General features: G+C 37.9%; 1 protein-coding gene across 2 annotated transcripts in view; it reads left to right on the top strand.

Moving 5' to 3' along the window:
- The first annotated feature begins 3133 nt into the window (after positions 1-3133).
- Positions 3134-13440, top strand: part of hnrpkl (heterogeneous nuclear ribonucleoprotein K, like) — a 36081-nt gene continuing 25774 nt past the window's right edge. For both annotated transcript variants that reach the window (XM_038274928.1, XM_038274927.1), the window contains exons 1-6: positions 3134-3256; positions 6553-6656; positions 9573-9670; positions 9783-9839; positions 11958-12001; positions 13162-13234. In XM_038274928.1, the coding sequence (XP_038130856.1) occupies positions 6590-6656; positions 9573-9670; positions 9783-9839; positions 11958-12001; positions 13162-13234 (339 nt within the window). In that variant the 5' untranslated portion in view covers positions 3134-3256; positions 6553-6589. The remainder of the gene's footprint in view (positions 3257-6552; positions 6657-9572; positions 9671-9782; positions 9840-11957; positions 12002-13161; positions 13235-13440) is intronic.

Here is a 13440-nt window from a genome sequence, read left to right as displayed (position 1 = left end):
ATGATCCAACAAAAGATCTTTATCCTGATTCATACTCATATTCATGAGTTTATTCTTACTTTTCCAATTCATGAGGATAGTTTTCGTTGCGATACATAAGGCAGTGAAATCCATGCAAACAATTTTTTTTCCCCAGAGAGCTTCCCTTAAATTCACCAAGCAAGCAAACTGATGGGGAAGGTGTAATTTAACAACTCACGCACTGTGATAAGTCCTTACATACCTGTACCCAGAACCTCTAAACCGGTGTGCATAACCATAACATGTGAATATAATTATCAAGATGACTGCCTGTGCACTGTGGACAGATATTAGATTGTGCTAAACCCATCTTGAATAATCTTTGACCTGTAGAGTGTATTCTGTGGAGGATTTTGTATTGTATTAGTTGTAAATTGGGGTTTCTAGTCATGTTAAAAGGTAATTTAACCCTTCAAATAGACCAAACCTAAATACTAGTTTACTATATGCACGGCCCTTTGAAGCTGAAGTAACCTTTGCTTGGTGCCACTCCTGCAAAACCTCCTGTGACCATCTTTGAGCTCATCTGTCTAAACCAGTTGGTGGCACGCTTGTCCTTAATCTCACATGTTGTTGTGATTTCACTGATATTCAGTCTGAATTGGGAAGCTTGTTAAATACGCTTTCCCTCAGACACAATACCCTTTCTGTGTTTTATGGCAAAAAGCTAGTAGAGATTCAAGGAACAATCTGCACAATAATTGGTCTTTGAGTTTATGGTAGGCAAACACTGGGATGAGATTCACCTTCAGTAAAAATGACCCGGTATATATGTATATATATATATATATTCACAAAGATCTAACTGTTTTGTTTTAAAATAAAATAAGCAGGTATAAATCTGCTTGCCCTCATTTATCAAGCTGGACAGCAGTGTGTCACAGCAAGTAGGAAATGGGTTTATGCTGTTTAATCTATTCTTTATAGACAGCTAAAGAAATTCATTTTGGCCTCCTTTGACTTAAATGCTTAAATGTATTTTAATTAAGTGGATATATCTTTTTACTTTTCCAAACCTGGGTATACATTAAACCTTGTAACCCTCCTCTGCCTTATGCACACCTTGAAAATACCAGTCAATACAGCAATATATGCTCCTTTTTATTTATAACTTGATAACTAGAAGCTCATCTTGTCCGATCAGAAATAGCTATGACATATTGAAAGTGTGCTACAAGATTTTTAATGAGAAAACCCCAAAGATCACACATAACACTCATTTAGCGCTGTAGTTTTTAGCTCATTAGAATCAGTTTTTAAATCTTTATTTACAAACATCAAAACACTTAAATTGGTTGTATGTAAGGACTACAGCATGATCAAAGTTGTTGTACGCTGTTTATGTTCAAGCTAGAGGAAATTGGTCTGTCAAGGCATCTAACAGCCTGTTTATCTCATGTGTGCTGTTACTTTGCTCCATTGAGCTATTGATTCAAGCAAATGCAAACATTTACACAGTTGTTTAAAATGTAATCAATGTAGAAGTAAAAACAAAATGCATAAACTTTTAATTCTTTAAAACTGAACATGTTCATGTTGGATAATCAGATTATCTTAAGACATTTGAATGTGTGCTAGAAAAAATTAAAGGGTAAACTTTTATCCTCCCAATTTTAAAAACTCAAAAAATGGGCAGACAGTTAAGCGAGACTCACTGAAAAAGAAAAAAAAAAGAAACACACCAAAAAAAAAAAAAATTCCTTTTTTATGAAAATAGTTATTGTACTTTTAATATTAATAGGGGGTTATTTACACAGCAAAAAATTGTAAATCTAAGTCAGTCAGTTTTTCTTAAAATAAATGCATTTTTTCTGGAATATAGCAGGTAAGCAGGACAATTTACGTTTGAAATAAGAAAAAAAAACTCTGCAGTTTCTCATTTAAAGTGCTTAATATCTAATTATCTTATTTTAATGGTAAAATGCTCATTCCATTGGCAGATTATCTTATTTTCCCACTCAAATTAAAGGTAAATACACTGAGTATCAGAACGTTTTTGCAGTGTAGGCACTAAAGACCAGGTAAACCAAACGCTTCCTCTCAATATAACATTATTAAAAAGAAGGGTGCACATTTTTTCAGTGACTCAGTTCAGTGAGGGAAACACATAAAGCTTTAATTACACAAACTCTTTATTTATTCATTTATGTCAAATGATTTTAATAGAAGTAAACCTACAGCTAATGAAAACTCTAAATTTTAGACTAGAATACCAATTAAGACTAAGTCCAAACATTTTAAGTCAGAAATGCTCGCCTAAATATGGAAGAGGATTAGGGCCACTGAAAAAAAAAAAGAAAAGTTAACTGACTTTTATATTTTATTTCAGTATAATATGAGGAAAAAGTCAGAATTCTGAATTTAATCTCAGAATTCTGACTTTTTTCCCCTCAAAATTCTGACTGAATTCTGACAGATAACAAGCATGTTAGCATTAAGCCATAGCCATGTCTGTTTGAGAGACTAGCTCCTTGTTTTAATCAATTTCTGCTCTTCCGTTAATGAAACAGATTCACCGGGGACCCCTCGGGCACGTAAAAAGTCACCTAATTCCGTCATTTTCCACCAATGTGTTACTGTTCCTCTCAAACAACTCACATTTTCGTCAGTGACGCTGAGTGCTCCCACACCTCTTCCTTCACAGTGCCCATCTACATTAAGATCCAGAATTCTGAGATTAAAGTCACAATTCTGAGATTAAACTCAGAATTCTGAGATTAAAGCCAGAATTCTGAGATTAAAGTCAGATTTCTGAGATGAAAGTCAGAATTCCTAAGGAAAAAGTCAAAATTGTAAGATTAAAGAAGTCAGAATTCTGAGATGAGATTAAAGCCAGAATTCTGAGAAAAAAATCTGAATTCTGAGATTAAAGTCAGAATTTTGAGAAAAAAATCAGAATTTTGAGATTAAAACCAGAATTCTGAGAAAAAAGTCAGAATTCTGTGATTAAAGTCAGAATTCTGACTTTTTTCTCATATTATACTGAAATAAAATGTAAAAATCAGTTAACTTTAAAAAAAAAAAAAATTCAGTGGCCCTAATCCTCTTCCATACCTAAATGAGCCTCATAGGGAGGCTGATTTTAATGATCTATTGAATACCCGCCCATCCCTGCTGACTTGACAAGCGTGTGCAAATAGACGACCGGGAGACGGTGAGCAAATCGAGCCTACCCTCTGTTTTTCAGGGTGAGGCGAAGGTTGGGAGGACTGCAGTGCGCGTGGTTTGGCTGCAGGTTTGTTTTTATAAATGTTATATTCTCACAATGGTAGACAGACAGTAGCCGCTTTAACCTTCTTTGCAGGGAGGTATCGGACATTTTTGAAGGAGTATGCTTTGCTGTTATGGTTCCTAGTGTTGGGCAGTCCTAACGTGGACGCTGTAGCTGTCAGACGGACAGACGCCTCCTTTGAAACCAGACCTTTTAGAAAGCTAACTAGCTGTTAGCACCAAAAGTAATATCAACACCGCTAAAGGTTTTGTAGTTCCCCGAAATCAAAATGTCTTCCCGTTCAAACTACAGAACCGCAATCTGTAGCCAGAGTTTGTTTCATTATTTAAATCAAATTCTCCGAGAGTCATCCACAGGAACTTTAAAATGTTCATTTCCCTGGACAGGACGTGTGAGCTGATGCTAACAGCTGCAAACAGCAACAATAAGGCTACTGTACCTTTGGAAATTGGTTTTGTATGCTTCCTTTTTTTAATGTAAATACCAGTTTGTTTGTTTGTTTTTTTTCCTCCTGTATATAACTGTTATTTTCTCTTTTGTTTTTGTAAGAATGCAAAGTGGAGATTCCTACTTGAACATGTAAATGTATGTTCTGTTCAATAAAGTTTAAAACAAACAAAAAAAACTAATAAAAACGGCTACTGTAAGCGTCCTGTTTTCATCTAGGCCTCCGTTTAGGAGTGATGCTTTTGCGGAGATGTGTTTAGCTCTCTGTTCTGTGGGAGCGCGTAGGAGGGCAGCATGTTTATGCTGAATCTCATAGTAACTTTGCCTCGTCTGTTCCTGTTTGGCTGTGAAACCATCCTGGAGAGAAATATAAGCGGTGCTGCTTCCATCAACACCTTTGTTTATAGATGTTGGAGATTGGCCTGTTTTTCCAGTGTAGTCCTGTTTCTCTGACTGTGACTGGCTGGATGTGCTCTCTTCATCCTCTGATATGGGAGCTGGAGCTCGTCTGCTGGGCTGTGATTCCTGGATGGAGCCGCCTTTGACAGCTGCTTTTTGTATCTCTGCTTCTGTCTCCTTGAACCCTAGTCGGCCCCTTTCTTCCTGTTAAAAGGGAGTTTTTCCTCTCTCTGTCGCTACCAGCATGCTTAGTGTGAGGGATTGCATTTGAGTCAATGAGTTGATGCAATCAATTGGTTTTCCTTAGATAGAAAACTTTAAAATGAATTTGAGTGTATGATCTGGTTGAATTGTCTCTGTAAAGTGCCTTGAGATAACATGTGTTGTGAGTTGGCGCTATATAAATAGACTGAATTGAAACTGAATTAAATACACTCAGTCCATTTGAGGTAGAAATACATCTTTTTAGTCCTGGATTTATTTATTAAGTTTAACAGGGAAGATTGATAAAAGACACCTGCAGGGAAAGCTACACTGATGTGCTTTAATGGTCTATCGCAAAAAAAAAAATGTTTTTCTTTTTGCACCTCAGATCTTAAAACATTGTTGAGCAAAAAGAGGCATATACTGACCATTACTGAGTTTTCCCCAATTACGATTTTGATTTGGACTGAGCTTGGTTGTTTTTCTAAGGATGCATAGGTGGACAGACCATGTGCTTTGATAGGGCTAGTGTTAAATCACGTATACAAAATGAAAAAATAAAAATAGGGTGCACTGATTGCAGGTTCCTGGCCGATGACCAGTTCCTGATCTTTAAAAAGCTTGACATGTCGATTTTGATCATATAATTTTTTTTTATTATATAAATGACACTCAGTTATTGTAAGATCACAAAACCTTTAAATATATAAATATCTTATCTTACTGGACAACAATCAGTACTTATGAAGCAATATTATGCTTCTGAATTACAAAGTTGAGAGCTATTGATCTAGAGAAAATTATCCAATTTAGCTCTCTGGCCAATTGATTGGTGCATCTTTAAAACTGGTTCAGGGCTGATGAATAGTGATTATCGTAACAACCGTTAACTAAATTAGTAATTTTAATAAACTAAAACTGAAGTATACAGAGTAAAGCATGCAATTTGTTCTACTCAGAGAAATAATTAAGCCGAAATATTCTCCGTTAGCTGGAAAATCTTTGACTTTAAATATGCTCTAGACAAAACAACACAAGTGGCTTAGTTTTAGCTTTAGACGGTTCAAATTCTGTGAATAAATTGTCCCGTTAAGCAACGCTTCTGTTCTGATCATAAGTTAGGACTGCAACTAACTATTAATTTTATAGTCTAGTTTATGATTGATTTTATTATGTTGTCCTGTGTTCTTATGTGTCTTACTGTACTGCTGCCTCTTGGCCAGGTCTCCCTCGAAAAAGAGATTTTATCTCAAGGGACTTCCTGGTAAAATAAAGGTTAAAAAAAATAAATAAAAATATTTTGCAAATAAGTTAATCTGTTGATTATTTTTTCAATTAATTGATTAATAATCAGATAGCTAAAGGTTCCTTAAAGATGACTTTTTATAAAATTAAACCAGGTTAAAATAAAACTTTTCCACTTCAGGAGTTCTGATAAAGAGTCTATGCGAACATTTTATTTTATTTTAAAAATGCAAAATATACATCCTTTTACAATTTTGATATGACTGTTCCAAGTGGTTCAGCTCTCAGTCTCTATACTCCAGTTAACGATTAATCAATTACTAAATTAGTTGATTGTTTCAATAATCAATCAGGATTAATCCGATTAATTGTTTCAGCCCTATCATCAGTTGTTTATTGGAAAAAGTGGTCAGCAGATCCTTCCAGCCCTAACCTAAATGTATTAAGATATTCCAGGAAGAAATTTTCTTTTTAAATCATCTGAAAAAAATAAAATAAAGCGTCATCTTTTATGAACAGAAAATAAAGTTTATTCTTTGAACAGTAACCTGACAACTAGAACATGTCTTTTTTTCCATTAGGGCTGAAACACTTAATCGGATTAATCGATTAACAAAATAATTGTCAACTAATTTAAATCGATTAATCTTTAACTGATGTATAGACTCTAAAACATGCTTTTAGCTGACAGAGCGACCCACTTAGAGTAACAGTTATACCAAAATTGTAAAAAAAAAAATACATCAAAAATGTTAACATTTTGCATTTTAGATAAAAAATTGTTTTTGTCTGTCAGTATGCTCTATCCAGAGGTGAAAAAGTTTTAATTTTGGCTGATTTAATTTCATAAAAGGTCTTTAAGAAACTTTTTGCTATCCGATTATTAATTGAAAAGAAAAATCAACAGATTAACTGATTTGCAAAATAATTGTTCATATGTGTACAGTCCAGTGATCAGTCGTGTATTTTTCCCCTTTCTTAAGATTATTCTCTCTGTGCAACAGATCTCAGGAGAACCAGTTTGCTTCTCACTCTAAACTCATGACAATGGAAATGAAAGACGAACAGCAGGAGGAGGACATTTCGTTCAGCAACACTGACACTAATGGTGAGGTCTTGCATATTTGTGTTTTATACTTTATTATAAGCTGCACAAACTAATGTATGAATTAAAGGAGAAGTTCGGTTTTTTACACTTTAAGCCCATTTTCTGTAGTGTCCAGGATGAAATCGAATGATCGACACCAAAAGTTTGACAATTGCTCCTGTCTCTGCTTTTTGGCTCATTTAGAATCACCCCCTGGCTGCTTTAGAATGGCTTTCATAGTGCATGTCCGATAATGTCCTTAAAACAACCTTAAACGTTCTTTTTTTAAAATATGCTACTCACCGTGTCGTCAGCGCTGTTCAATGACGTTCCAAAAAAAGTTTCATGAAGAAAAAACGTTCCTGTAGTGTTTTATTTAGCATTTTGTAAATCCCATTGAGTTCTGTAGGAATAGTCAATATTCCCCTGCCACCGGAAACGGAAATGGGGCCTGTTTACACAGTTGTAGTCTTTTCGCTTCACTCTGTGTACTCCGACGTCGAGAATCAAGAATCCACCTTTCGTATTCCATTTTCAGAGTTTTTTAAAGTGTTTAACAGAGACGTTAGCACCTCGACGTCGGAGTACACAGAGTGAAGCGAAAAGACTACAACTGTGTAAACAGGCCCCATTTCCGTTTCCGGTGGCAGGGGAATATTGACTATTCCTACAGAACTCAATGGGATTTACAAAATGCTAAATAAAACACTACAGGAACGTTTTTTCTTTACGAAACTTTTTTTGGAACGTCATTGAACAGCGCTGACGACCCGGTGAGTAGCATATTTAAAAAAAAGAACGTTTAAGGTTGTTTTAAGGACATTATCGGACATGCTCTATGCAAGCCATTCTAAAGCAGCCAGGGGGTGATTCTAAATGAGCCAAAAAGCAGAGACAGGACCAATTGTCAAACTTTTGGTGTCGATCATTCGATTTCATCCTGGACACTACAGAAAATGGGCTTAAAGTGTAAAAAACCGAACTTCTCCTTTAAAGGTATTTAGACTCAGCCCATCTGGTCTAACAGACAGCACAACATTTTTAGATTTCTACTGGCCAGTTGATTTTCTGAAGGATGAAATTATATTTATGAAAAGAAAGAAAATTTCTGGCCAAAATAACTTAGCATGTGGACATGTCAGATGGTTGAGAGATCCTCTTGTCCAGGAAACTGCTGTTCTGTGAGCCCAAAGCAGCTCTGCCCATGTTTTAATTCAGAAAGGGTACATATGGGTTCTGGACTTGAACCAGGTTGAATTTGGCTGCTTAACTTGGTTTTGGTGGAATATGCTGTAGAACTTGCTCATTCCATTATTTTGTTGGGATTAATTAGCTTTTTTGTAACCATTCAACTCCGAATCACAAATACACAGTTCCACAATTCTATCACTTATATTATGTACAGTGGGACCAAAAATTATTTAGTCATCCACTGATTGTGCAAGTTCTCCTGCTTAGAATAATGAGAGAGGTCAGTAATTTTCATCGTAGGTACACTTCAACTATGAGAGACGAAATGAGAAAAAAAAATCCAGGAAATCACATTGTAGGATTTTTAAAGAATTTATTTGTATGTATTTTGTCAATAACTAAAGTTCAACCCAATACTTTGTAACATACCCTTTATTGGAAAGGACAGATGTCAAACGTTTCCTGTAAATCTTCACCCGGTTTGCACACACTGTAGCTAGTATTTTGGCTCATCCCTCCATGCAGTGAGCAGTGATGTTTTGGGACTGTCGCTGGGCAACACAGACTTTCAACTCCCTCCACAAATTTGCCATGGGGTTGAGCTATAGAAACTGGCTAGGCCACTCCAGGACCTTGATGTTTTTGTTACGGAACCACTCCTTCGGCGCCCAGGCGGTGCGTTTAGGATCATTGTCATGCTGGAAGATCCAGCTACGTTTCATCTTCAAGGCTCTCACTGACAGAAGGAGGTTTTGTCCTAAAATCGTTAATTCTTCTCTCAACTTCAGTTTTTCATGGAGTTTTTCTGTCCCCCCCCCAAAAAAAACAGCCCCAACGCATGATGTTTCCTCCCCCATGCTTCACAGTAGGTATGATGTTCTTGGGATGCAACTCTGGATTCTTCTTCCTTCGAACGTGACGAGTTGGTTTTTTACCAAAAAGGTCTATTTTGGTTTCATCTGACCACATGATATTCTCCCAATCCTCTTCTGGATCATCCATATGCTCTCTGGCAAACTTCAGGCGGGCCTGGACATGTAGTGGGTTGAGCAGGGGGACACGTCTGGCACTGCAGGATTTGAGTCCCTCTCGGTTTAGTGTGTAACTCATGGTAGCCTTTGTTACTTGGTTCCCAGCTCTTTGCAGGTCATTCATCGTTCTGGGATTTTTGCTCACCGTTCTCATGATCATTTTGACCCCACGGAATAAGATCTTGCGTGGAGCCCCAGATTGAGGGAGATTATCAGTGGTCTTGTATTTCTTCCGTTTTCTTAGAATTGCTCCCACAGTTTCAGTGCAGGTCTACAATTTTCTTCCTGGTGTCCTTCGACAGCTCTTTGGTCTTGGCTATAGTTGAGTTTGGAGTGTGACTGTTTGAGGCTTTGAACAGGTGTCTTTTATTCAGACAACTGGTTCAAACAGGTAATGAGAGGAGGACAGAAGAGCTTTTTAAAGAAGTTACAGGTCTGTGAGAGCCAGAAATTTGGCTCGGTTGTGGGTGACCAAATACTTATTTTCCACCAAAATTTACAAATAAATTCTTTAAAAATCCTAAAATGTGATTTACTCGATTTCTTTTTCTCATTTTGTCTCATAGTTGAAGTGTAGCTATGATGAAAAATACAGACCTCTCTCATTATTCTAGGTAGGAGAACTTGCACAATCTGTGGCTAAATACTTTTTTGGCCCACGTTATTTTTAGAAAGTCGGTGCATGGCTTTGATTTGACTTGTTCTTCTGCCTCAGGTAAACGTCCTGCTGAGGACCTGGATGAGGAGCAGGCCTTCAAACGTTCACGCAACATTGATGAGATGGTGGAGCTGCGGGTTCTGCTTCAGAGCAAAGTAACCAGCGATCATATTATGAGGCCTCCTATTCGTGGGGCCACATTACATTTTTTATATTGTTTTTTTTTTTTTTTCTTGGTGATCAAAATGTTTTGCTTTTGCCCCACAGAATGCAGGAGCTGTCATTGGAAAAGGTGGCAAGAACATAAAATCACTGCGCACAGACGTGAGTTAACAGATAGAAAAACCCTCATGTGTGTTTGCAAAGGGAAAGCTTGTTTCTTTTTCCTTTGGTGCTGGTTTGTCACAGATCTTATTCAGGCTAAAGTACCCTACAAAAGCATTGCCACCTTTTTTAGCGATTGTGCCAGAAACTTTAACCTGTTTTTTTGGGGGGGATTTTATATGATAGATGAACAAAGAGAATTCAAATATGAAATGGAAAGAAATTCAGAAAACAAAATGACAAAAAATAAATGTAATAGTTATTAAAACAACAAACAAACAAACCAAAAAGCAACCAAGCAGTGCACTTGTATTTAGCACTCTATACTTTGAGGACCTTAAATGAAATCTAGAGCAGTTGAGAAGAGGAAGGTGCTATGTTAGATGTTTCCAGAGATGATGTTTAGCCTACAAGCAGAGTGCAAAAACTAACCTATCATCATATTCACGTGTCAAAATTGCCCAGTACAGGTTCGAACCTTAATTTAAAGGCATAATGGAGGATGTTCTCTTTTGGAGTGGATCATCAAAATAAGTGGTCCTCGTAATTGTCTATTATTCTGGTGATATGTTTACGTAAGGCCGTCCTACATGCTCGTCCCCATTTTCCTTTACCAGTGGTGAGCCTGACATAGTGGAAAAATTGCACATCTTCTTTTGGAAAGTTTGCTTGTATGACGTTGTATCGAAATTGGTTAATTTACCGTTGCAGTTCACATAGCTCATACAAGCTTACTGTGTCCAAACTTTCGCCCTAAATCCCTCAATCACTATGTAGAGTGGGGAATATATAGTGCACTTTATAGTGAACTAAGTTAACTTACCGTTTGGACAGATGATCGCTACTTTTTGCTCCCCGTTGGTCACCTAACTCCTTCTTCACTGCGCCATCTTTATTAGTCGCTGCTGTCGGGTAGTGACATTCCATGGCAACAGCGGGCCACTGTGACAGCAAATCCCACAATGCTTTGCGAGGAGAGCTCTCTGCAAAGAGAACAAATATAGCTGCCTCTTAGGCCTTCTTTTCTTCTGTTACACTTCGTAGACACTTTTTCTCTTACAACCCTTGGCCATTTTCAAACAACCGGGGTGAGAAAGGTGAGCTTCAGTGACCATCTGAAACCGTAGCTCACCATACATATACGCCTGAAAGTGCACATGCGCAGAAAAAAGATAACTATTCGGGGACGAGCATGCAGGACAGCCTTACGTAAACATATCACCAGAATGAATGACAATTAGGAGGACCACTTATTTTGATGATCCACCTGGATAAAGAAAATCCTCCACTATACCTTTAAGTCAGCACTGGGATAAATAATCCCTTTTCTTTGAAGCCCTGTAAAAGACGTAAAGGTTTGCTGCACATTTCCACAGAGCAGCAACAGCACTGTGCTATCCGAAGATATGCCTTTTAAAGAAAAACAAAGCGCACACCATCAAGACTACTCTATTGATAATATTTTAAAAACAGGCAAATATTAGCATGTTGATTGCTGGCCGACATCATTTATCAGCCTCTACCGTGGGGTCATATTTAAATTGCTCTACTAATTTCTTTATTTTGCCTCTTTTTTTAATGGTTAGGCCAAATATATTTTAAAATTATTTTGCTAAATTCATGTTCAACAAAAAGTTCCTATCGGCTGCTTTTTTCCCCCCAAGTGTTACAAACGTAACTAATGTTGTCCTTGATGCTTCCTGTAAAACGTATCTCAATCCAGGTCACATTTCCTGTTCTCCTTTACTCTCACAGTTTCTCTCATATCACTTTTGGGTTAAAGTGTAGCGTGTATTCAATTAAAACTGTATTCCTTCTTCCCCCTCTTCCCTTCTCCTTTACTTGTTTTTGTTCTTACTTTCGGCCACCTTCCTCCGTTGCCCATGTACCGGATCGACATGCCCCTCCTGCGTTGCTCACCTTGACGTTGGCCCAACCTCCGCCCGCCCCTGAACGAAACCTGACCGCTCGCCCATCTGACACTCCCGGTTGGCCCTGCCCATAAACTGTGCCCCTCCTTATTCGGGCATCTAACTTGACATGATGTGATTGAATGCCCCTGCCCAATGCCAACCTCTTCCACCACCACCACCTCCTCCACCTCCTCGGTCCATGCAGTACAATGCCAGTGTTTCAGTCCCAGACAGCAGTGGCCCAGAGCGGTATGTCCCACCAGTTATTGCCTCACTGCCTGATTAGAACAGTGAAACACTTGTATTTTATAGCCTGCCTTCTGTTTCCATTTGAACACTTATGTATATATATGTATTTATATATAGATATATATATATATATGACAGTTTAACCCCACCCCCCTACCCGAAGCAACCACATCTTCTATAAGCTGTGTATTACTCTATTTTTCTGTTCCTTTTAATCATCTCCTATTAAGTTTGACTTTCTGTCACTACAGTTAATTAATGATGTCTGACAGCCCACTAAGTAGTTTGTGTTTTATACTCAGTGACACCTCAGTTTTTGTTTGTGTAAAAAATAAAACAAAAAAACAAAAACAGACATCTTATTACTTTTCCTCTCCACCTCCCCTTGCCTCCAGCCTGCCATTCTTCTCTGCCTCCGCTCCCCACACTTTTTTCATCATTATTGTCCCATGATCTCTGAGAGAGAGAGAGCTTGCTTTTCTGTGGAGCCTCCACCCCTTTCACTCTGTCACTTCATTGCCTCTTGATACCATTGTGCTGCCCCCCTCCCTTCCCCTACGTGGTCTTCCCCTTTGCCTCAAAGAACCCCAAACCCCTCTACTGTGTAATGTTTTCTACCGCCCACCTTGTCCAATCTCAGTTTGACACCTTAGCTCTTCCCCCTCCCCTTCCTCCCCAACCCGTGGTCACAATGAGTAGGCAGAATAAAATAGAAATAGCCTTTATTTTCCCACAGTGGGGGAAATTCAGGTAAGCTGGCAAAGCAACTGCATTTGAATGACTTTCTTGTTCCCTGACTTGCTGGTGGTGGGATTGTTACAGACTTTTTCTTGCACTGACTACCCTTTCCGCAAATCTGTGGCCCCTTTCCTGTGATTTTTGCAGAATGGTGACCTGGAATTCACCCTCCTCTCAAAGCTTTTCCTGCTATTGAAATTAGTATTGGAGTCTGCATGCCTGCTGCTGCCAGTGTAGTGTCAGGAGGGAAAGATAAACAGATTTGCAGGCGCTGCAGCGGCCTTAATTTGTCCTTGTTTAAAACCTTTCGTTTGTCTCTTTGGACTAGTTTTCTGGACTGTTTCGCATATATTTTAGGTTAATCCCTCTTTTCTTGTTTGTTTCGTAATTCTTTTATTCCTCTTTGTGGAATTGATCAACAGGATCCTGAGTGTGAGTGCCAGTATCGACACTATTGGAGATATTCTACTAAAAATCATACCAACATTAGAGGAGGTAAGATTTTTCACAATATTGTGACGTTATGAACTATTGATAAGCCTACAAGCTTATTATTTTACCCTTTAACCCCAACTTGGGTGAGCTGTTGATAAACCATTTTCTGTCGTGAGAAATAAAAAAAAATGCACCCACTTTAAAGCTATCACGACCCATTGTTTTGATTTCGGTTCCTATCGATTTTCAATTCGGATTCTTTTAAA

This window comes from Cyprinodon tularosa, unplaced genomic scaffold (assembly GCF_016077235.1).
Source record: "Cyprinodon tularosa strain WSP-4 unplaced genomic scaffold, ASM1607723v1 ctg94, whole genome shotgun sequence".
NCBI lineage: Eukaryota > Metazoa > Chordata > Actinopteri > Cyprinodontiformes > Cyprinodontidae > Cyprinodon > Cyprinodon tularosa.
The sequence above is the reverse complement of the archived record's forward strand: the minus strand, read 5'-3'. Positions and strand labels throughout refer to the sequence as shown.